Here is a 26,177-nt window from a genome sequence, read left to right as displayed (position 1 = left end):
TCAAAAGAGAAACATTTACAAGTGTCTGTTTTGTTTGGTTGGTATTGTTTGTGATGACTCCATTAAAATCCTATCTCTTCCTGAGAGATCTTCCTTTGGGTATACTGATCAGGTTACCACTCGAAAAAAAGTGATGGTTTTGGATTTATAGTAGTTTATGTGAGGAAAATAATACATGTGCACAAAGTGTAGAACTTCTTTTTTTACCAATAATAAGCTCAAATTGCATATTAGCTTCTAACAGGTAAGTCAATGGAACATGTTGAAGCATTAATATATTTCATGTCTGCTAATGTTTGACCTAATTCATACATAGCAACAACAACAAAATTTGTACTTATTGTAGCAAAATTTGTCACCAAAAATGTGTCAGAAATAAATTAAGTTATAGTTATGGGAAAATAAAACCAATACTTAATGTACATTTCAAAACAGTGAGTGCAGGGGGGTTTGGGGATGCCTAATGTACTAACCTCTTTTCTGTTTGGTCATTCATTTTTAGGACAATATTCATGAACATTTTTATTATGTTCCTAATATTTTGGTACAAAAACCATACTTACTGGTATAAATGATTTCACACAAGAAATCTAACTCCCAAAATGCAGCTGCTACCCACTCATACTACACGATAATAAGGGAGTAGTTTATACAAAATCAGGTGATGCCCCTTTAATGCCTATAATATAATGGCAGTCTAGCTCTACAGTCATGCTCCCATACATGTACCAAGTATAATAATGGATACCACATGACAAACACACTTGACATGCAGGCTAGATTCAACCATGGTAAATATTAACCACCCAATACTGGGTGGTATGACAAGATCATACTCATACAGGTAGACCATATTGGATGCATACAAATACAGACACTTTTTCATGTTTTCCTACATATTATTTACAATCAATATTATTACATTTGACAATGGATAACCTGCTTTTAACTGATAGGGTTTGGCATGCTTACTAATGTTTCAGAGAGTGAGCGCTTCATGCAAAGCCTATATGCATGAACTATTTTTCTATGTCACTCTCAATCAATCATGCTCACCTTTATAATGATAATCATACCAAAGATTTTGCTACAGTTACGCAAGACTAATAGAGGGTGGAGCGACAAAAAGCATCCATATTCAGATGAAGCCCCTTTAATATCTACAATATGAAACCACCAATTTGATAATGACAAACACACCCTGATTTAGATCACAATTACTGAAGTCTGATGAACGGATGGTAATAATGTATGCTAATGAGCCACTCAATTCATTACGCAGGGACACAATATTATTCCAGTAAAGCCCCTTTAATGTCTAAGCTAATCATGCATGCACTGAACTTCCACGTCACATGTAATTATGGAAACTATCTTCATAATGAGAAACACACCTGAGATTCAGACTTGTTACAAATATATCCCGTCAGAGGGCAGCATAAGCTAGCGATATTTAGAGAGATGTTAGAATTTAGGAAGTCCTTCAATTACTTAGTGAACATGGAACAAATTGTAATCCGGATTACTTGTTTACGTCTCCCAAGTGATGAGGATTCGGAGGCCATTGTCTAGTTAAAAGAGGCCACTCACTGAGGGAAATATCATACATACTAGTATTACAACCAATGTTTTAATGTTAATAAAAAGGGTGAGCAAGTGATATTTATGCCATTGTTTATTTCAGAAGGGACATATCTTACTTATCAGAGGTACACATGCACATTGCACAATTAATGTTTGTCACGTTGATAAATCTTGAAATGCTATTAAAACAAAAAAAAAAAACCTTTTCAAGGTAGCTCAATTATTCATAAGAGCAAACATAGACTGTGCCAGGAATTGAACTCACATTATCAAACATCAATGCAAAGGAGTTTTATACCTTACCGATTTAGCTAACTTTACTGTTACTGAAAGCTGGGTTTCATTCCGATCATGATATTCAAAAATTTGATTTATCAAGTCAAGTAATATTATACCAGAATTTAGCGCTACCCTTTATATCTCTACTGTATATTATTTCCACGGGACAGCTGTCACTATTTTTGGACTCATAAGCCATAGATGCTTTATGACAATATACCAAGACCATTTATTCACAGAATAAATTCAAAGCCTAATCTTGAAGATGAGTGTCATCACTTTCTGATCTGATTTCATAATTACAAATGTTCCGATGGAATGTGCAAACACATTTAAATAAACATTTTTTTTTATATGTGACACGATCTGGTCCATGGGGGCCAAAGGAGGCATTTTTGAAAATTGAGTTACTGTAATAATTACATTATACATACAATCGGCTATCATTTAATGAAGACACCAAATATCTAGCCTACTTAGATCTAAAGTTATGAAGTTTTTTGATGCATATTTTCTTATGTATTTTATTGTTTTTTTACTCCATATTTTGACCTTTATCTCAGTTTCAAATTTGCTGCCTTTGGCCCCCATGGACCAGATCGTGTCACATATCGAGAAGGTAAAATTTAACAAAGTTCTCATGACTTACATTGTGGAGGTTGGTGGGGCGACCAGCATCTACTGGTCTTCAATGCCGACTGATGTTGGGTTTGATTTTTGTTTTTTGATTTTTTTTTAATTTATCATTTTTAAACCTGGGTGTGGCTTTTTATATTAAAATCATAAAATACATGGAAAGTGAGCTCAAAGATACTGCACTTCAATTTATTTTTTTGATAATTTATCACATTAAGAAATATATCCCTTTCTTATAATTACTTTATTATATTACGCTTTAAATATCTCTGCTACATCTTCTTTACACCAAGGACAGCCAGCTGCCACTATCTTAGACATAGCCATAAATGTGTATGAAAATATACCGAGACCAACTGTGCAGAGATCATTCAATTATCCTGACGATGAGCATCAACATTGTCTGACCTAATTTCATAATTAGAATATTCAAATACAATGTCTAAACACATTTACAGATATTATTTTCATGATTTATTTTTTCAAACCTAGGTGTGGCCTATCATATTCTAGCTATCACTGTTATACTCACGCCTTTCTTAAAATACAAAACTACATGGCAAAAAGAGCTCAAAGATTAATGCACTTAATCTATCTTTCTAAATCTGATTTATCAAAAGTAATCAAATGTCATCCGCAATTTATTGGTGTTGAAGTTTCCAATTTTCATCAAATACCGAAATTAAACTGTGCTGCAACCTGACGTTGACTCAGTCAGGGGTGACTCACTCACAACATATGTTACAATTGAATGTTAATATTAATGACAATTTGATCAGTTTTGTGTAAATAGTTGTTCACACTTGAGCAATTTTACCACTTTGCTTTCCAAATTCATCATCCTGTGGCTTTCTAAAATTAATTTACATGTAATAATGCAAATTTTGCATGTTTTAATTTCACAGGACTGGAAGACACATGTGTGAAAATTAAGCTACCATAAAATACGTTCTAATAGTTGTGATTGATTAATCTTATGCACTTGAAAATTAAGCAGAAGACAGTCAAAATATTTGATGCATTTTTGAATATTTAGAATTTACGAGTTTCTTTACATTATATATTACTAGGCGGTTACCCGTATTTGGCGGTTCTCGGCTGTCGCGATTACCTGGCTGATGGTGACTGTACTCACCAAGTTGTATGTCTATAGGACAGTTTTTATCTCAGATGACCCCTTGTGACCTCGGATGACCCCAAAATGACCTTCCAAAAATTTGACTCTAAAAGTTGACTGTACCCACCAAGTTTCATGCCCATACAACAGTTTACCCGTATTTGGCGGTTCTCGGCTGTCGCGGTTACCTGGCTGATGGTGACTGATGCCCATAGGACAGTTTTTACTAATTTGACCTCAGATGACCCCTTGTGACCTTGAAATGACTTTCCAAAATTTGGCTCTAAATATTGACTGTACCCACCACGTTTCATGCCCATAGGACAGTTTTTAGTAATTTGACCTTGGATGACCCCAAAATGACCGTCCAAAAATTTGACTCTAAAAGTTGACTGTGTCCACCAAGTTTCATGCCCATACGACAGTTTTTACTAATTTGACCTCAGATGACCCCTAAATGACCTCGGGTGATCTTGGCCCACTAACGAAACAAATTTCTTCTGCCTGAGGTCCAGATAAACCCACCCACCAAGTTTGAGGAACGTACGACCCATAGTCTCCGAGAAAATAGGCGGAAAACAGTTTTTACTAATTTGACCTCAGATGACCCCTGGGTGACCTTGACCCACTAACCAATACAAACTTGTTCCATCTTAGGTCAAGATGTACCTACCCACCAAGTTGCATGCCCATATGACAGTTTTACTAATTTGACCCCTAGATGACCTCTGGTGACCTTGACCCACTAACCAATGCAAACTTGTTCTGTCCCGGGTCAAGACGCACCCACCCGTCAAGTTTGAGGAACGTGCGACCCCAGAGGAACGTGCGACCCCCAGTCCCTGAGAAAAACAGTTTTTACTAATTTGACCCCTGGATGACCTCGGGTGACCTTGACCCACTAACCAATACAAACTTGTTCTGTCTGGGGTCCAGATGCACCCACCCACCAAGTTTGAGGAGCGTATGCGACCCCTAGTCTCCGAGAAAATAGGCGGACAGACACACAGACAGATAGACACACAGACACACAGACAGATAGACGATGCCTATTATTATATAGATATGTGAAATCAATGCACAACATAAGAGGACATACAGACAACCATCCAAGTCAAATGTAAATCCACTGCTAATTTCAAAAGCAATTCCAAAACTGTAGATAACATAGATGATGAATATCTTTATCAGGGTTGCAAACATTTATTTTGCCCAAATCACCCATCAAATTACAGAAATGTCACCCAATATTTCTCTAAATCATTGCCTTCTATAAAACAGAAATTTCCCAAAATTGGGGGCACCAATGTCAAAAAGTCACCCAATTATCATAGCATGTTGGAAAATATTTTGGAACTGGTTAGATTTCGAAACAGACAACCATCCAAGTCAAATGTAAATCCACTGCTAATTTCAAAAGCAATTCCAAAACTGTAGATAACATAGATGATGAATATCTTTATCAGGGTTGCAAACATTTATTTTGCCCAAATCACCCATCAAATTACAGAAATGTCACCCAATATTTCTCTAAATCATTGCCTTCTATAAAACAGAAATTTCCCAAAATTGGGGGCACCAATGTCAAAAAGTCACCCAATATTTTTTTTAACCATTACTTTCTATGTGCAAGAACCAATCAAAAGTCAAGGGGAAAATCTTCAAAAGTCACCCAATTGGGCTATCAAATCATGGATTTGGCAAACACTAATCTATATTTGTAATAGATGCCTCAGAGCAAAAGTAACGCATGTTCCGCAAATTAACTATTGTGATTGTGCAGTGAGGGTTTTGCAGAGCAGAGACAAGGTCCTGCATACAGCCTGGGGACCTTATAATAGCGAGATATAAATGGATCAATTTTAAGAACATAAAATAATTTTGTAGATTGCATCATTTCAATAGCAGGTATACGTTCTGGTTATTGAACTCTAAGAGAAGTTGAAAAAGAGAATTTTAGCCTCGTAAATAATTATTAAGATCTTGGCCACATAACCATCACAGATTAAATTATATGGATCCCGGATTTAAAAACTGTCAAATTACATGGGGTGTTGGATTTTTCAAATTAGCAGTCTGTAAACACTTTTCTAAGGACAGATTTTGCATGATTTTTCCAATTTAACATGAGGTTGTCACCCCTCCCACTTCATTGGATCCACCTCTCAAATGTTTAGACCTGTATTATCAAATGTGGTGTAACAATGGTCTGGGTTCAAAGTTCTACATGCCATTTCTATCTTTTAAAATGAAAATTTTGGCTATTCTATGAAATAAATTTTGTTAAAAAGGCTAAAAAGCCAATACCCCCAATCATGCTCTGTACCTGTTTATCAGAGAGACACATGCAGCATGTCTGCCTTTCAGAGAACTAAGGGAAAACAGTCTATTGGTCACCTCAGTCTAAATAATAAATAAATTAATATCAGTTAATCTCCAAAACCCTTCCAACCCGCCCTTTTACCTACCAACTCTCTATTCCAAAAGTCTAGTATAAGGTTAGTCGTCGATTTTTTTGCGAGAGACATCGCATTTTCGGTCTTTGGCAATCATTACCATTTCTCCGCTGTGAGTTTCGGTTTCCGACTGAGATTTTCCACTCAAATGATTAGCTTTGTTCTTCTCCTTGAAATTTTAGGCAGCGGAAAACCCTATTTTTGCTGCAACGGAAAACGCTATTTTTGCCGAGCGGAAACACCAGAACACAAATACCTGTATTTTAGCCTTTACCAAGGAGAAACACCTGCTATAAACAGAAAGAACAACCCTTACTCTTCATGTGGAAATGGAAGAGACAAGTGTGATATGAATGTCTAGTATGTTAATGACTTACACATTGGTCAAATTATTCATCACACATTTCTGTAATAATTATGCACACACATGATAGTCCAAAGTCCAAATCTGTCCTGTGAAGTGCCAACTTGTCAATTCAACTTTTAGCCTTTATAGAGCAGTATATCAGGTCCCTTGTAATCAATTTTGAGTTTCCCATCACATAATTTCTAAAAACAAGTGAGGTAACTTTTTCATTATTCATTATTTTGTGACTTTCATTATATGACCAAATTAGTGTAGGCTGCAAGTTTGGTAGCAAAATGGATGTTTTGATTTTGATTTTTCCATTAAATATGTACAGATTTTCATTGTTTTATTGCAAATTTTCAGTTTTCATTGTTATTTTTGGAAAATCACAATAATGAATTCAATTCAACTCATTATCGACTTTCATTGGCCTATAATACAGGGTGTTTCTAAAAGATTGGTACCGGAGCAAGTTTGATTATGTTGCTTTGTTATAAATCCATTAATTCCACCCTGATGTGGCAGTGACATCAGTGCGCATTTCATTGGACGCAGCTTCAAATTGCTAGCTTTCACCCAAAGTGCTGGCGCATACACGCACATGCTTGAAAATGCTGCATAGATGCACATGCACAAAAGCTACCTCAACGCGTTATCGTCACTGCCACATCAGAGTGAATAACGGTATATAGTTAGTTGATGTTAGTTAATTATCCATGGACAAAAATCGGTATCATGAATTTTGAGGTGTTTCATATGCAGAAGAATATTCAATGATTTAAAAAGGTAAAAGGGTACTATGGTAAAACCCCATACTCTGTTTTTCCGAGTTTTAATTTGGATAATTATTATCCTTGCAAGTAAGCAAAGGAACCCAAACTAGCTGGGGTACTAATCTTTCGAAAACGCCACGCCAAAAATGTATTTGTAATAAAGCTATCAAACTGTTGAATTCTTTGAAAATATAATTTTAATGAATATGAAAGATGCACTCAAATTTAAAAAAATGGTAGTACATCTTCTCATATTTTAACTACAACAATACATGAATCATACTCCAATAATATGTATTGCTTTGGGCTATAGGATTAGCTGTAATTAATAACTACTCATTTGCAAGGTGCTATGGCACCTATTACCACACAAATCACTATATCATTGATTAATCAATTCTACCAGAAATCCCTGCTAAGCCACAACCATGGTAATCATGGTGTATATTTCTACTGGCATCTATTTTCTGTATAAACTGACTGAGAGATTAATTTGACTCTGTGCCGCACTTTGGGAACTAAGAACTGAATATCGGGCAAATGAACTGAAATTTCAACATTTTTTGGGAGTCTGACCACCGCACATACCCGTACCACCTTTACATGTGAGTGACCCCCCCCCCCCCCGGGCTTGAGTCTTCACTGTTCAGAAAGTAACAAATGATTTGGAATTAGCCTCAAATTTTCAATGTGTTTCATAATGGCCATGACCTTATTTTCCCCAGGTTACTTTCACACCAATAGCTTCACATTATCTAGTCTCTCATTAGATATTATAGATCGTGTATTGATCCTGTGTGTGTTTATTTTGGTTACTTGGTTAAGTAAACACCATCTGTTATAATTTGTGTTCATTTTACAGAGGGCAGCATTTTGGTGTTGCAGTTCCTGAAACTCTTATATTTTTCATTCTTAGTGTTTTTTAAAAGCATCTACGTGAAATAGCTCAATTGGTTCAACCTTAAAACTGTACAGGAACCTGAAATTATTTTTCACAATTTACAGGGAAAACCCCAGAGTCAAGCTCAAGCTCTGATCCAAAAAATGGACAAAATCCAATAGGAGAGGACACATGTACCAACTATTTGTTGGATGCCCCCTGTCCTCCCATTCTGTATCACAAATTTGATTGCATTACTTGTTTTAATAATGGGAGTAGTGTGACAATTACAATTTTATATTGAATTTTTGTTCTTCATATAGTTTAATTTGATAGATATGAAAATCTCACTGTGCATTACAATCACCCAAACCTTATCAAATAAGAGTTTGCAGATATTAAAATGAAGACTATTTCTTAGCACTATATTGTTATATTTTCATAAATATGTTGAACACATTGGTGTCTAAAAACAGCCTTCCATGCCACCATTATTTGCCATGCACTTAAGCTAAACCACATCCATCTCCATTCACTGTGCTCAGTCTAGCATAGTTTAAACTTCGCCATGAAAAATCAAGGGTCTTAACACTGCAAGAAGGGCTACCTGCAATAGCTGCCAGGTGTCATATTTTAACATCATGCACAATATCGAATATAGAAATTGAAGTGTGTACAGGGCAGCTATTGAAGATACTGCGAAATTGCACTAACCACTGAAAATCTGTCTATATCCTGCAGACAGCTGTCTGACATAGACATTCACAGAGCGAATGTTTGAATGTTTACAGGGACACTAAGCAAAATAAACATTGATCATCTAAATTTACATTCGTTTTGTTTTCACTATCAGTCTAGCATACCATCACAGCCTTCGTCTCTCCTCATCATCACATATCACCATGAATCCCGTCTATTATCCTACAGCTGTCCTCATTGCCCTTGACCCAGAATCTTCTCAGCGTGTCATCTCTTACTGTCACGTAAATCCACAAAATGGCTGCCTCATTCAATTTATTATTAATATGCTAAAGTCTCAAAAACTTGAATTGCCAAACATGCATTTTGTGAGCCTATGATTCTTGAGTTGGTTCTTCGTAAAATGGGTTGCTCCATGAACAAATACGAGCAAGGTTCTCCAAAGAATAAAGCATGCTGGTTGCATGATACAAATTGAAATGATAAATGGCAGCTATTTAAAAACATCTAATACAAACATATTGGCAGCTATTTTTGAAAACAAAATAAATGTAACATTGATCCTATTGGGAGCCCCATTTCCACATTATCCCATGGACATTTTTGGTTCCAGTGGAAACAAAATGTTCATCGAATTCCAAGGATAGAAGTGGGAACAATGAAGATTAAAACACTATGTAACATCTTCCTTAAATGATAATTCTTGATCTTTTTCATAACTAGATGATAGATGGCAGGCAGGAACTAAACTGGCATTATAGAAGCATACCACCATCTGATCCACATGAATGCTCACCATGCTGCACCATTGCTGTCACCTCAGATCCACAGACAGAGGACAGCTATTTTGTGTTTCAGTCTATAAAGTTACTATTAATGTCCAAATGGTAATTATTTTTGCAGCCATGATTAGAAATCATTTCAGTTGGTATCAAGACCCAATATGATTGAGGATCTGCCAGGAAAGAATCAATTCTTTGATTGCAGTTCATTACAATACAATCATGCTATATATTTGTGATGCCTGTTATTTAATGCCATTTAATGCATATCTAAATGTCTATATCTGAATAATAATTGCCACTATACGGTTGTCACTATTATCCCAAATTAAAAATATGAGTCATGAAAACATTCTGGATACAAATAATATACTGTTATCTGAACTATTCATTCTATTTTCATCTAATGATATCATAGCTTGATCATGTTGATTTATCCTTAGATATGCTGCAGACAGTGTCTATTATTTATTAGACAAAATCAATAAATCAGATCAGTTTCTTCAAAAGTCAGGTTTACGTAAAAAATATTCCCTTTGTAATTGTTGTTTGAATTCCTTAGAAGTGCTCAAAACAAATAAATAAACAATATATCCTAATGTTTGGTTAGTTTAGGTTATAAATTATAACTTTAAATGATAAACCAAGTGGGAGCGTTTTCATGTTGTTCAGCCTTCTCCTCCTCAAAACACATGAGGGGATGAATGCCCACTGTCCACATCCCCTATCAATGTCCATGCGAATAATTACGGTGTTTATTTTTCTCGCACCTTCCAATACGCCAAATAAACATTGACCCTTTAGACCAAATTAAAATACCAATCACAAAGTGCTAAATAAATCGCTGTGACTCATCATTCCACGTACCAAGATAATTCCATGAAAGCAAATATATTTACATTATATCGTTATTCACCTATCACACACGCCATCCAAGCTAGCACAAAAATGGCAATAACAACAAATAAGTAGCAATATCTTTAAAATGCTGAGGCCAAAGTGGGAAAACCTAAATTCTAAAATTCTAAAAACATGCATAATTAATAGAATTCAAAGGATAGTGAAAATTTAGCCCCACAAAAATTAATACAAATTTTACAGCACATGGATGGTGCCAAAGTCCCACCCAGACTACAGAAGCAAAGTCAATGTTATAAATTACAAAGGATAAAATCTGAATTATAAAAACAATATAATATTTTTAATTTATGCATTTGGTCAAAAATACACCCAGTTAGAACAAACATGACTATAATTCATTTGTTCTCTGCAAATTTTCATTTTCAATTTAACATCTAAATAAATCATCTGCTGACTCTGTACAGTGTGAAAAGCACTTAACTCGGCAATGCATTATATGCAACGCAGGCCACTTAGCTCCCAGGTGTGGACAACTCATGAATATTTATGAGATTGTATGACTCATGGCTGGGACAGAGAGGGCAGTATTAACATGGTTCTTACATGATGATTGGTGGCATTTCATCTTAGCCCTGAATACATAACACACACACCCCCTTCAAACTCAAAATCAATCACAACAAACAATTATTTTTTGTTTTGTTCCATGTTTCATGTTTTACACATTGTTTAGGAGCGGTCACACATAAATACAAAGTTTACACTCCATGATTTCTGGAGGCAACAGCACGCTATTTTGATTTTTATAATATAAATTACAAAATCTTCCATATGTTTTGAGAGTGAACCTTTTTATTTTTCACATATTATCCCAGGATGAAAGTACCTGTTGAAAAAAACACCCTGAAACAGTGCGAGTGTAGCGAGCAAGCCGAATGCTAGGGATTGGGTACTAGGCTACGAGAGTATCTATCACCCCAAATGTATGATGAAATACCATCATCCACTTCCGGAAATGCAAAAAAAATATATATATGCAATCCAGAAAAAAACAAAAATCCATAAAAAAATGGAAAACTTGCAATATCATAAGGGATTTATTGCAAAATATACATTCAAAGAATTTGGTTGACAGATATATTCCTATTACTAAACACTTGTTTTTTTGTTATAATTTTCTTAATTACATTCACGTTGTTTTGTCAACTTCCAGTCAAGATCTGTCACCCGCTTGATGCACAGAATATTATATAATCCTTAGGTCATTCATAGACCGTCTAATAACATGGTCTATGGATCATTAGGCACTGCTGACATTCAAAGAAAAAACTAGGACCTATTGCATGAGGATTGATCGCCATTGATACTCTTCATGACGTAAACAACAGAAATTAGCCATCATGTAACGCTTGTTTGCCGAATATTCGTATCCATCTAGCTCCTCATGATGACGTCATCCCACTTGGTATTGATACAAATGTGACAATATCAAGGGAATGAGTCACATGACGACCCTTGAGAGCTTTCAGAAACTGGAAACCCCATGTTGATACCGTTTTATTTGCAAAATACATGAATTTATTATCACTGAAAACAACATTAAAGGTCCGTGACCCGATCGACAGCATCATCCCCGATATTTTTCATTGTTGATGAGGTTTTGGTATCACATGATAGATACTATTTTATTATTATTTATTTGACGCTCCAAGTCGATGCATTTCCGGAGAAATCATGAAGCACAGCGGCCTTTTGAGGCTACCACTTTGTAAATACTAAAAATTACTTCGGATTTCTGGAGAGGGAATTAATTGCGAATCATCAGTCTCCTCAACTGCTACTTTGGTTTCGCGTCATTCACATTCTGTAAAAGAAGCGAACTACACTAAGTGCTGAGGAGACAGCGCGCCGTATATAGTTTAAAAAAATTCCCTGACGATCTCAGTGGGCTAAATGGCTCAATTGGTTAGCGCATCATGTTTTACCCGCGAGGTACCCGGTTCAAAATCCGGTGATGGAAGGTTTTTTCTTTCTCCATTTTTAACCCAAACTTTTTTATATTCATTTGAAATGTACATGTTGCAAGGTGAAATATATTTTGTTTCCTTTTTTCTGAAACGGTATGAAAAAGAGGTAAAAACAAATATTTTCCATTCAATACGGGCCGGGCATAGGAACATTGTCGTCAAGTCTTGTTGTTTGCCTGCCCAGAATGCAATTCATGCATACCAGGGTATTGGATTGCAAATTTGGCTATTTATTCACATTTACGCTGAAAATGCTCTCGTTTTTTCACAAAGCAGCATAAAGAAGGCGATATTTGATATTATTATGTAATTTTAAAGGCAATCCATACCCAAAACCAATAGGGTTACCCCCCTTTAAACAAACTAATTTTAACATTTTCTTTGCCAATATCTCAAAATCAATATTAGCGACATGCACATTTTCCTTTCTAGGTATGAGGCTACCAGACCCGTTTCTGTTTCTAAATTTTATTTTAGATTCAAATTAATTAATTAAAAAAAACCCGAAACAAATCGACGTATACTAAAAATAAGCAAGATACAATGAATACTGGATATTTTGACAGTCAGTTAGCTTTAGATTTATACCATTAATAAACCATTTGAAGTTTTCATTGCATGCTCATCAAAACTAGAAACACATTTGGTCGGAAGTGAAATGAAGGCAGTGAATTTGAACAAACAAACAAACAAACAATAAATAAAGGGCATATATATTGCTTGGACAACATCATATCATTGGCAAGCTAATATTATGAGGACAATGAAAATGACTCCTTTTTCGAGAAAATAAGTTGTTTAAAACTGATATTCCGCAAAAACCAACTGTAAGGTGTGACTTCCTTTGAACGAGACAGATTTGACCTAGAAAAATCAGTGATGACATGAAATGAAGTGTGCCAGCTTTGAGAGAATGGACTGTCAACACTCTCAATGCACAGGATATATACTGTTTTTGTTATCAGAAAAAACTCTGAATCAAGTATTGCAAATTTAATGGTTTTTACACATATGGATAAAATCAAAATCAGGCCGCTTCATAATTATATATTAGTAACTTGTGATATTACAATTCATATGTATATCAACATGATGAGAGAAATATTTGGACTAAAAAATGAAAAATATTTTAGAGCAATATTACCGTAAAAGCTTCAAATTTGAGCGTGACACATCAATATTGTATTTATTATGCAAATAAACAATTTCAATGGGCCGGGAGCTAACCTTATGTTGTCCATTCCCAATTTATCATGATGAAGGTCACACATTTATACATGAATGAACTTCAAAAGAGCTCTTGGGCTCATGTGTTGTGTACTGCTCATGAACATATAGTGTCCTCTTCATTTACTGACGTCATCAGCCTGCTGCCTTGGCAATCAATTTCGCTTCAAACAGGGAGGAGAACCTGTACAAGCCCGCATTTTACCAACACAATTTCTCTTTTTTCAGGAGAAATATGAATAAAAAAATTTTAACAAGTGTCAACTTGTAATGAAATAATTATTCTCTTCCAATAGAGTTAAAGCCCTTTAAGCCTGTCGCACCCCCAAAAGAAATAATTCTACACAAAAACCTAACATACCAACACCCACTATGGCTGGGAGATTATGCAAAAATTGCAGAGTTTGCCTTCTCCTCACAAGCTTTTCACATTCATATTCAATCCTGTCACTGATGTGTTCAACTTAGGCCTAACAAAAAAAATAGTTTGATTGGCGTAACCCGACCCGACACTATAAATAGGCCCGACCCTAGACTTTTTTTTCTTATTTTTTGCAAAAATGAATAAAAAATTATAAAAATTAAAATTAAAAAAAAAAAAAAATCGTGATTTTCAGCTTTAAAAAAAAAAAAATTGCCGACCGACCAACCCTAATTTTTTTTTCATGTTACGCCAATCAAACAATTTTTTTAGGCCTTATTCTAAAAATGATAAGTGGTAAATCCAACATTCCCATATTCAGTCAAAAATTAGCATTTTCAAGATTGTAAACCAATATGTCACAAACTACACACATTCTAACCATTATACAGAATAATGTTCATCCATTATATGCTTTACTTTTAAAGGCAAATAGGGATCCCAACAATTACAAGTAACCAGAAAACTATTTTCTGCTCAATTAGAAATGCTATGTCATGGGCAACACATTGAAATTGTCTTCCGAATAATTCTGGAATACTCTGCGCACTACCATAACATTAACTATAACATTAAGGGGTACTACACCCCTGGCCAATTTTGTGCCTATTTTAGCATTTTTCTCAAAAATTATAGCGCATTGGTGACAAGTAATGTATATTATAGGGGCAAGGACTACAACTACTGCACTGGAAATTTTATTTCAGCACAGACAACAGTTGTGGAGTTACAGTTAAAAATGAGGGAAAACCAATATTTGATCAATAATTTTTCAGGGCAGTATAGTTGTAGTCCTTGCCCCTATAATATACATATCTTACTTGTCACCACTGCACTATAAGTTTTGAGAAAAATGCAAAAATAGGCACAAAATTGGCCAGAGGTGTAGTACCCCCTTAACTCTAACTCTAATCTATAACACAGGGTATAAGGGGTAAACCGGAATTATGCTTTTGTCTTCCGGAGTCATCTCTGCTGGGCCCACTATAAACACTTCACTCATCTTTACTGAATAACCGCTTTACATTCAATTCTTCTTCTAAGTCATCAGGGACAGCTTTAAGGAGGAAGGATTTTTTTGGGGGGAGGTTGCAGGTGGTCAGATTTAGAGAGACCAACGGATTGTGCCCCCTAACCCTTCCCTTTTGGGAGTAGACCAAATACTCTTTCAAAAAGCTGACAGTTTTCACACCACTAGATTACAACATTTCAAGATGTTCCTGTGTAGATCCGCCCTGTGGTATACAGTAATTTGGATGGTTTCCAGACTTACCTGCAGGTTTTCTGAGTAGAATAAACTTTTGAGGATCTGATTACTTCTTTTCACCATGGCTTTCCCTTCTAGCACCTTCTTCATGAATACATACACGTTCTTGACTTGGGTGGTGTCCGGAAGCATCTCTAAGGCCTAATGAAAAAACAAAAAAAAAACAATTAGGTGATAACGTTACCATGCAGCAGTTAGAAATAATATGTATGAACATTCTAGTATAATGTGGCAATGAATTGGATGGAAATTTATGTTAGAATACGGTTTGTCCATGCAATTTGGTGATGATGACATGCCAGTTTTAAGCTTACTTACCATGCTTACATGCATGAAAATGCATTTTGGTCCCTTTTTCTTTGAAAGATATACAGTATTAAAATCTAATTTACCTTTCTCCAACTCATTTTATAGCATGTAGTATGATGGACCATGCAAAATAACATTTTTAAGAGTCCAAAATGTCAAACCTGGGACTAATTTCACCAAGGTTGAAGTCATAATAAGGGAAAAATTACTTGGTTGTCCTCAACCGACCCACCTTACTCATTGATCCAATCCAAAACATTTTTAATTTTTTTACCTTTTATATTTATTTATTTTATTTATAACATTTGGCTGAAGCCAGGCAAAGCCCAATAGTTATTAAATTAAAGGGATGCCAACCAGGGTCTTAGCTTGAAATTGAGAGTTGCCCGTCATTTGAATAAAATTGCCTGTCCTAATTTGACCTTTAAAACATTTGGGGGTTCAAAGAGTTCAAATATGTTTTGATATGGCCTTGTTCTACAAATTGGGTCTACTAAAAAGGTTAATTAGCTTCTCAAAACATACAATTTATAATATAGAATCTGTCAAAGGCATTAATTTTGCCCGTCCCAGGAGCAAACTCCCTGTCTAAAATGACGGCCAGACGGGTGGCTAGCTAAGACCCTGATGCCAACCGAATATATGACGGGACTGGAATATGGAGGGGGGGGGGGGCGGGCTGCATATTGCAACAGTTTAAATTGCACATAAATTTTTCAGGCCACATAAAAAATATCAAAACGTTCTTATGACCATGTGATTAATCCTGAACACCTGTTTCTTGAATCTTGCAGTGGACTAGTGAACAGGTGGGAAGATATTCTGCTTATCATGCTTACTGATATAATTGTACAGCAATTTGCAGTGTAAAATTTTACAAATAAAAATCATTATTTTTCTCACTTGAATTCTGCTATTTTTGGTAAGTTATAGGCTATGCCAAATGATTTTGATACATATGATGGAATCCCTTAGTCAGACCTGTGGCTTTTTGGGTAATCCTGATTCAATTTCGATTGAGTTTCATCGGTGGTTATAAGTTAACAATACAAAACCAATTCTGACTGACTGACCCTGCCTTCCACAGGTTGGTCGAGGACAACCAACCAACTTTTCTTTTGGCCTACGGTTGCAAGCACTCTTTGTCAACTTGACCGTGTCTTGCTGCTATGAAGCTCTATCACTTACCATGTGTATCAATTGCAAATCTTCTCTGTAAAATATAATTTATGATAGATCGTAACTTTTGATGGATTTTGAGACTTACGATGCGTCGTAAAATTATATACAGCTGACCAAAATACACAGCATCGACCAGGTAAAATACAGCCTGTAATAGAGTAAATCATCCATGGTTCTCTTACCTGCATTTATGCAATACAGCTTTGAAAGTAGCCATGATGATAATGAAGAAGTGAGGAAGGAAAGAGGTAGCAAGGTAGGCATGCAGGAAAGGCATGCAGGAAAGGCAGGCAGGCAGACATGAAAGATGGGAGGAAGCAAGGCAGGCAGGCAGGCACGAAAGAAGGAAGACTGGCAGGTAATAAGGATGGAAGAAAGGAATGAAGGAAGGAAAGAAGGATAGAAGGTAGTCAGGTAGGAAAGAAGAGTGTAAGAGGGAAGGAAGGAAGCAAGCAAGAAAGCAAGCAAAGCAAGTAAGCAAAGAAGGAAACAAGGCACACAGGCAGGCAAGGTAGCAAAGAAGGATCGAAGGAAGGTACGAAGGAAGGAAGGAAGGAAGGAAGGAAGGAAGGAAGGAAGGAAGGAGGAAAGCACAAATGAGGAAGGCATGCAGGCAAAAAGGTACACAGGCAGGAAGGAAGCAGAAAGAAGGAAGGCAGGTAGGCAGGCAGGAAGGAAGAAAGAAAAAGAGTTCAATTACCTTGGCTGTGTCAATTTTGTCATGATGAAATTCCAGTACTTCTAATGCAGCATTTATATTTGGTTCAGGAGGTGGCTGAATGTTTTCCATTATCCGCAATGAGTCGGGGTCTGGTGGGCTTATATACGTACGAAACAGGCACAAATAAACCTGAAATAAAAAGCAAATACATACGAATCTCAGGATCTGGTCCAAAAATACTGAAAAGCTGACCAATTCCTAAAAATGTACTATTTTCTATACATTTGTAAATGATCAATAGAGCTAATTTCACAAAATTATGAAACCGTTTGAAAATTAACATCCTTGTCTAATATATATTTTTAAAAACAGGGAAAATATGACACAACATCCAATGGGAGAGTAACACAAAATATATAAACAGAGTTAATATATATTGCTGAAAATACCAAAAATACAAAACAATAGGAGATAGTTGAATGATGATGATGTTACAATTTTACCCCTTTTCCATTTTGCTCAAAATTAGTATTAAATTGCAAACACAGAAACCAGCCTTTCAGGGGGAACAGAGATTTGATTACATATCAATTTTTCTTTATAATAGTAAATTGCTTAAAATATTTGACAAGAGCGTACTTTACTATGTACAAGATGGTATGTTGCATCTGTGTTAGTTTAAAAGATTATACCTTGATTTTTAAAAACGTATTGGTCTCCGATTGGCTGCTTATGTCACATGACCTGCTGTTGTTGTGTCACTGAACTACGCATTGTATGCCTTGTTAGTTCTGCCTTGTTAACATTGCAGCAGTACCCCTTCATCAAAAGTTTGCAGCAAATTTACTATACGCACTGAAAGCAAACTATTGTGAACTTACATCTATATTTCCTTCCCTATCAATGGCATAATTGCGTCTACAATAATCCTCTGCTCTCCTTGTGTCCTTTAGTAAGTGTGCATAGATGGCAAGAGCCTGCTCATGTTTACCTAGCCTACCAAGTAATAATGCTCTCTCCTCAAAGAATCCTGAAAACAAACAAAATACAAAATAGTCTCTTCATCTCTACCAAACAAAGCAGGTAATGCTAAAAAAGCAGTTTGATAATATTTTGTCTCAGAAAAATATGTAAAAATTTCAAAAAACTGCAAATTTAATGCATAATAAGACAAAACACCTTATCTTGTAATTTGAGAATAAACACTAGAAATTTGTGTTTATACTATCTTCTTATCATGTCATAGAGGATAGGTAGCTCCAATATTTAAAGTAATGGATGCTGGCACAGCCTGCAACAAAGTTGCCATCATGAAAACACCTTGTATTCTAAAATGAATACAACTTGTTTACAACTTCAATTGAGCAACCTGCTGCCGTGTGTGCGCATTACACATTCTTAGTCAGTGGTTATGGTTTAGCTTGTTTGGGCTGAATTTCCTTGGTTTCTGCATGCTGTCTATCACACGGCAGACAGCAGCAATCATGCCGGACGACGCTTGTCGAAGCGCACATATGTAGCGCGTTCTATAACAATACCCTTATGAGATCACAATACGTGAAACTTAAATAAACTTATTATTCATTTCAGAAAAAGAGGAGTTTTAGTTATGACGGTAACTTAACTTTTGCTACATAAAACAGTGTTTAGTTATTAATATAATATTTAACTGACTAAGAATGAAAATTTAACTGACTAATGACTAAGAATGAGAATATTTTGACTAGTACCGGCATCCACTACTCAAAATAATGGACCTGCCTGTCGTCTATCACACGGTAGATAGTAAAATCAAAAATTCCTATCGTTTATTCTCTAACTACACATACACGTACAACTCCCTTGATAGATGACTTCCAGGAACCAATGAAATTTAACGTTTACAAGCTGAACCATACCCACTGACTAAGAATATGTGATGGCGACTCACCTAATATCAAAAACACACCAACCTGCCAGCTCTGTCAATGACAAGGAAATATGACTTCAAATCTACTCACCATCTACTGGAAAGTGTATTAGCAACTTCTCAGGCACATAATGCAAGGACGTTTCTAGAAAGAAGAGCAGTTTCCGCCGCAATTCTCCCAGCTCACCAGGTTCTGTTCCTGCTCTTACTGGAGCCTGACCTGCAACAGAGGGAGGAAGAACATCAAGTATGAATCTTATTATTCAATCCGACATAGGAGTTACCAACCTGTTTCTGGAAAACAACCTGCATCAGGTTATTCCAGTTGAAATCCATATACCCTCTACGGAAGACATGACCTAAATCTTCAACACAGGGGTGCGACTTTCAAATTGGTTTTCCTGAATGGTTGACTTCACTTAAAATTTACACCAACTGTGTGGGAGATTAAGGTCATGTCTTCCATAGGGGGTTATGGATTTCAACCAGAATATCCCACTCTTTGAAAGTCAGACAGCTCATAAATCTCACCCCACCTTTCCCAATTTTCATTACCCTTTCCTTGGTTGTTATGCCAGAGCACACTCCAATGCAAACCTTTCCAGACAATTTCATTTCGCCGTAGAAGTAGTGATGTAACAGGATTAATTACCATAATGATAGGGGAAAACAATTTTTGAATGTATTGCCCTGCACTAGACGTACGCTGTATCGCAGCATTGATTATCAAAGAATAGGCATAAAGACCTGGTTTGTAATTCTATGGAAATTTCACATTATGAAGAGTCCGTGTATGTTTCACTCGCACCTGTACGATGAGTATCTTTGAAAAGAATGGTATTGTATTCAATCTATGATTGCAAACATACACAGACATGACAGGTGATGAGTGCAGCCCAAGGCAGTTAAGCGAATGCCCTGGTGCCGTGTGTCATTGCCGCTCATGCACTGATCAACCACACGATAAAAAAATTCGGGAAGCACCGTAAGAAAACTTGGCAAGTGGTGGCAAGAAAGTTTACGCACCACGCACGTCGAAGTTCACTTTTCAAAGGCGAACTGTTATTACGAAAATCAAAGCGACTGGTAAACAGATCAGCGGAATGACCTCAAAAGGTCAAATCTTCTCATTTCGTCTGTGAAAAATAAAATGACAAAATTGCAACAGTGACTGTCACCCTTACGAGTGAAAAAACAGCTTATTTAGCCAGTGTCAACATGGGGTCATCGGTTTGAATATTTTCCTAACATATTGGACTAACTCCACAGCTATATGGTTTTTCACAATATAACAGTAATGGAAAGAAAACTGAAGTTGTTCGTCATTTTTCGGCACACAAATTTTGGCAAAAAATGATGTCACAGACATAAACAACAATCTCCTAATTAGCATAATGGTTGCCATTCCTCCAGCTTGCTCGTCCTGTGATTGGTCCTTTAGTTATCTAGTTTTTATTCTATATCGCTGGTGCAGCCTACTTATAGTGCAGAGCAATTCATTCAAAAATTGTTTTAACTATGTTTGGCAAAACAAGATAATTTTTTTTTAATTAGTAATTTATCTGGAATAGGGAGTAGACTAATGTTCACATGGGCATGAAAAGCACATTTCTCATAAAACAAATTGTGTGGCCAAAACTGATGATGTCCACTTCTTTAAATACTTTGACCTTACCTTCAGGTAATGATGGAATGTACTCTTCTAACTGTTCTTGCACTTTTTCCCTATACAAATGGATGAGTTTATTATGGAAATCAGGGGTGACATCGTTACAGTTGTGTATGATGTGTTCTAGATAAGGTATAGCGAGATCTTTAGCTTTGGTTATGAGATAATCTAGAACACCAGGGCGTGGCAAGGATTCAACTTCTGGAATGTCTTGGTAAAAATCTGTAGAGATAAGAGAAAATCCAGACAGGTTGAGCATGTCATTTTACTAGATTAATTATGTTTAATAGAGTGAATCATCTCTTAAAAATCAAGATTACCTCTGCAAACAGAGACACTTGTGCTCATCCATTTGTGGGGTTGATCCTTTCATCTCACTTGAAACTTCCTGGCAAGTGGATTTACCGTATTTCGTCAAATAAACGCCCCCCGGGGGTGTTACATTTTCCCAAGGGGGGGCGTTTATTAGAGGTCATTTTTAGCACGACAATTCCCGTTAAAATCATTAGGTAAGCTTAAAAGTCACGCTAAAATGATGAACTATGAACTTTTGACACTGACTTTTGGTTCACTTCCGGGTTGCCGATGCAGATTTTCGCCATTTATTGCTGCTATTATCAACCATGTGAGCAACTTGGTAAGCTTACTACACAAGATAGCATGGAAATATCGGATTTTTGAAACATCTTGGTTGAAAAAAGTGGTGGGGCGTTTATTTGAGGGGGGGGCGACTATTTGACGAAATACGGTATATGGAAGAGGCTCATCGGTAAATTGTTTTGTACCTTCTATAAGGCTCTATAAGCACAAAATTTAAAAATATAACAAACATCCCATGTAGTATGTACGGAGTTCCCTAAAATCCTGAGGAAACTTGATTGTTGGTAGATTGTTTTGCTCTACTATGCTTTATGCTTACATCATTATCAATCAATCAATCAATCAATCAATCTATTTATCAATCAATCATTCAAAAACTCCATTGAAAATAGCCATTTGTAAGATGTAATCTAATGAATGTTTCAAGCAAGATAATGGATATTGCTTTTTGTTGTTCTGTCCAACAAATTCCAAGATTACTGCAAGTTACATACATACATACATACATAAAACTGCGTAATTATGTTATATCAAGCACTATCTTCAGCTGTTTTGATTAACTATATATTACATACATACATACATACATACACAGCGCACTGTGACCTAATACATATTTGCGTACCTTCAGTCCATCTTCAGGATGAGCTTTTAGCACCCACTGCGAGTATTCCTTAATCAGATCAAAATGATCCTTTCCTAATCTCTGGAGATAAGCCACTGTTGTCTCGTGTCCTTTCAAGGTGCTGTTTGGTTTCTGGGATTGACGCATTAGTAGATCAAGAGCTGTTGGGGAAAGCAACATTACAACAACAACATATAATGAGCTAATTAGTGCAGAACATGGATTTGGAATCATTTGGTCAATTTCTAAAACCACACTTTCAACTTAAGTGTACTTTCTAAACGGATATCCCTGATAAAAATGTTTCCTTAGTATCATACTTCTTATACCGCAACCAAGGCACCAGGTACCATGCTGCATAATACCAAGTTGACAACTGATAAATACAGCAAGACAATTATGAGCCATGTCGTGACACACAGTTGCATGCTGCTTCATGTTACACAAGAGTGATTATGTACGCACTTCACCCTGCCTGGCGATGGCTAGCTGAGAAGGGTCCATGGTGAAAATGAAAAAGCACAGAAGATTTATAGGATTCTGTGAGTATTCATTTGAGATTATATTGATTCAGCATTCATATCAAATACATGTCTACTTAATGATGAATTTCTTATCCTGTTTGTTCTCAAGGAAAAAAAAATATTGCTGGCTTCAGGTCATATCACATTTGGCCTACTGTTTGAGATCATATCACATTTGGCCTACGGTTTGAGATCATATCACATTTGGCCTACTGTTTGAGATCATATCACATTTGGCCTACGGTTTGAGATCATATCACATTTGGCCTACGGTTTGAGATCATATCACATTTGGCCTACGGTTTGAGATCATATCACATTTGGCCTACGGTTTGAGATCATATCACATTTGGCCTACTGTTTGAGATCATGTCACATTTGGCCTACGGTTTGAGATCATATCACATTTGGCCTACTGTTTGAGATCATATCACATTTGGCCTACTGTTTGAGATCATATCACATTTGGCCTACTGTTTGAGATCATATCACATTTGGCCTACTGTTTGAGATCATATCACATTTGGCCTACTGTTTGAGATCATATCACATTTGGCCTACGGTTTGAGATCATATCACATTTGGCCTCACGGTTTGAGATCATATCACATTTGGCCTACTGTTTGAGATCATGTCACATTTGGCCTCACGGTTTGAGATCATATCACATTTGGCCTACTGTTTGAGATCATGTCACATTTGGCCTCACGGTTTGAGATCATATCACATTTGGCCCTACGGTTTGAGATCATATCACATTTGGCCTACGGTTTGAGATCATATCACATTTGGCCTACTGTTTGAGATCATGTCACATTTGGCCTACGGTTGGAGATCATATCACATTTGGCCTACTGTTTGAGATCATGTCACATTTGGCCCACGGTTTGAGATCATATCACATTTGGCCTCACGGTTTGAGATCATATCACATTTGGCCACGGTTTGAGATCATATCACATTTGGCCTACGGTTTGAGATCATATCACATTTGGCCTACGGTTTGAGATCATATCACATTTGGCCTACTGTTTGAGATCATGTCACATTTGGCCTACGGTTTGAGATCATATCACATTTGGCCTACGGTTTGAGATCATATCACATTTGGCCTACGGTTTGAGATCATATCACATTTGGCCTACTGTTTGAGATCATGTCACATTTGGCCTACGGTTTGAGATCATATCACATTTGGCCTACTGTTTGAGATCATATCACATTTGGCCTACGGTTTGAGATCATATCACATTTGGCCTACTGTTTGAGATCATATCACATTTGGCCTACTGTTTGAGATCATATCACATTTGGCCTACTGTTTGAGATCATATCACATTTGGCCTACTGTTTGAGATCATATCACATTTGGCCTACTGTTTGAGATCATATCACATTTGGCCTACTGTTTGAGATCATATCACATTTGGCCTACTGTTTGAGATCATATCACATTTGGCCTACTGTTTGAGATCATATCACATTTGGCCTACGGTTTGAGATCATATCACATTTGGCCTACTGTTTGAGATCATATCACATTTGGCCTACTGTTTGAGATCATATCACATTTGGCCTACTGTTTGAGATCATATCACATTTGGCCTACGGTTTGAGATCATATCACATTTGGCCTACGGTTTGAGATCATATCACATTTGGCCTACGGTTTGAGATCATATCACATTTGGCCTACGGTTTGAGATCATATCACATTTGGCCTACTGTTTGAGATCATATCACATTTGGCCTACGGTTTGAGATCATATCACATTTGGCCTACTGTTTGAGATCATATCACATTTGGCCTACGGTTTGAGATCATATCACATTTGGCCTACTGTTTGAGATCATATCACATTTGGCCTACTGTTTGAGATCATATCACATTTGGCCTACTGTTTGAGATCATATCACATTTGGCCTACTGTTTGAGATCATATCACATTTGGCCTACTGTTTGAGATCATATCACATTTGGCCTACTGTTTGAGATCATATCACATTTGGCCTACGGTTTGAGATCATATCACATTTGGCCTACTGTTTGAGATCATGTCACATTTGGCGGTTTGAGATCATATCACATTTGGCCTACTGTTTGAGATCATGTCACATTTGGCCTACGGTTTGAGATCATATCACATTTGGCCTACGGTTTGAGATCATATCACATTTGGCCTACGGTTTGAGATCATATCACATTTGGCCTACATATCACATTTGTTTGAGATCATATCACATTTGGCCTACGGTTTGAGATCATATCACATTTGGCCTACTGTTTGAGATCATGTCACATTTGGCCTACGGTTTGAGATCATATCACATTTGGCCTACGGTTTGAGATCATATCACATTTGGCCTACGGTTTGAGATCATATCACATTTGGCCTACGGTTTGAGATCATATCACATTTGGCCTACGGTTTGAGATCATATCACATTTGGCCTACGGTTTGAGATCATATCACATTTGGCCTACTGTTTGAGATCATGTCACATTTGGCCTACGGTTTGAGATCATATCACATTTGGCCTACTGTTTGAGATCATGTCACATTTGGCCTACGGTTTGAGATCATATCACATTTGGCCTACGGTTTGAGATCATATCACATTTGGCCTACGGTTTGAGATCATATCACATTTGGCCTACTGTTTGAGATCATGTCACATTTGGCCTACGGTTTGAGATCATATCACATTTGGCCTACTGTTTGAGATCATGTCACATTTGGCCTACGGTTTGAGATCATATCACATTTGGCCTACGGTTTGAGATCATATCACATTTGGCCTACGGTTTGAGATCATATCACATTTGGCCTACGGTTTGAGATCATATCACATTTGGCCTACGGTTTGAGATCATATCACATTTGGCCTCACGGTTTGAGATCATATCACATTTGGCCCTACGGTTTGAGATCATATCACATTTGGCCTCACGGTTTGAGATCATATCACATTAGGCCTCACGGTTTGAGATCATATCACATTTGGCCTCACGGTTTGAGATCATATCACATTCGGCCCACGGTTTGAGATCATATCACATTTGGCCCACGGTTTGAGATCATATCACATTTGGCCCACGGTTTGAGATCATGTCACATTTGGCCTCACGGTTTGAGATCATATCACATTTGGCCCACGGTTTGAGATCATGTCACATTTGGCCCACGGTTTGAGATCATATCACATTTGGCCTACGGTTTGAGATCATATCACATTTGGCCTACGGTTTGAGATCATATCACATTTGGCCTCACGGTTTGAGATCATATCACATTTGGCCTACGGTTTGAGATCATATCACATTTGGCCTACGGTTTGA

General features: G+C 36.7%; 1 protein-coding gene across 1 annotated transcript in view; it reads right to left on the bottom strand.

Annotated features, from left to right (window-relative positions):
- Positions 1-26,177, bottom strand: part of LOC140146914 (vam6/Vps39-like protein) — a 74,016-nt gene that overhangs the window by 24,042 nt on the left and 23,797 nt on the right. Inside the window, exons 13-18 of the mRNA XM_072168782.1 lie at positions 22,295-22,474; positions 21,095-21,310; positions 19,511-19,639; positions 18,392-18,540; positions 17,550-17,699; positions 15,365-15,499 (exon numbers count right to left, since the gene is read on the bottom strand). Of these exons, the coding sequence (XP_072024883.1) occupies positions 15,365-15,499; positions 17,550-17,699; positions 18,392-18,540; positions 19,511-19,639; positions 21,095-21,310; positions 22,295-22,474 (959 nt within the window). The remainder of the gene's footprint in view (positions 1-15,364; positions 15,500-17,549; positions 17,700-18,391; positions 18,541-19,510; positions 19,640-21,094; positions 21,311-22,294; positions 22,475-26,177) is intronic.

This window comes from Amphiura filiformis, chromosome 1 (assembly GCF_039555335.1).
Source record: "Amphiura filiformis chromosome 1, Afil_fr2py, whole genome shotgun sequence".
Lineage (NCBI taxonomy): Eukaryota > Metazoa > Echinodermata > Ophiuroidea > Amphilepidida > Amphiuridae > Amphiura > Amphiura filiformis.
This window is presented reverse-complemented; position numbering and strand designations above follow the sequence as displayed.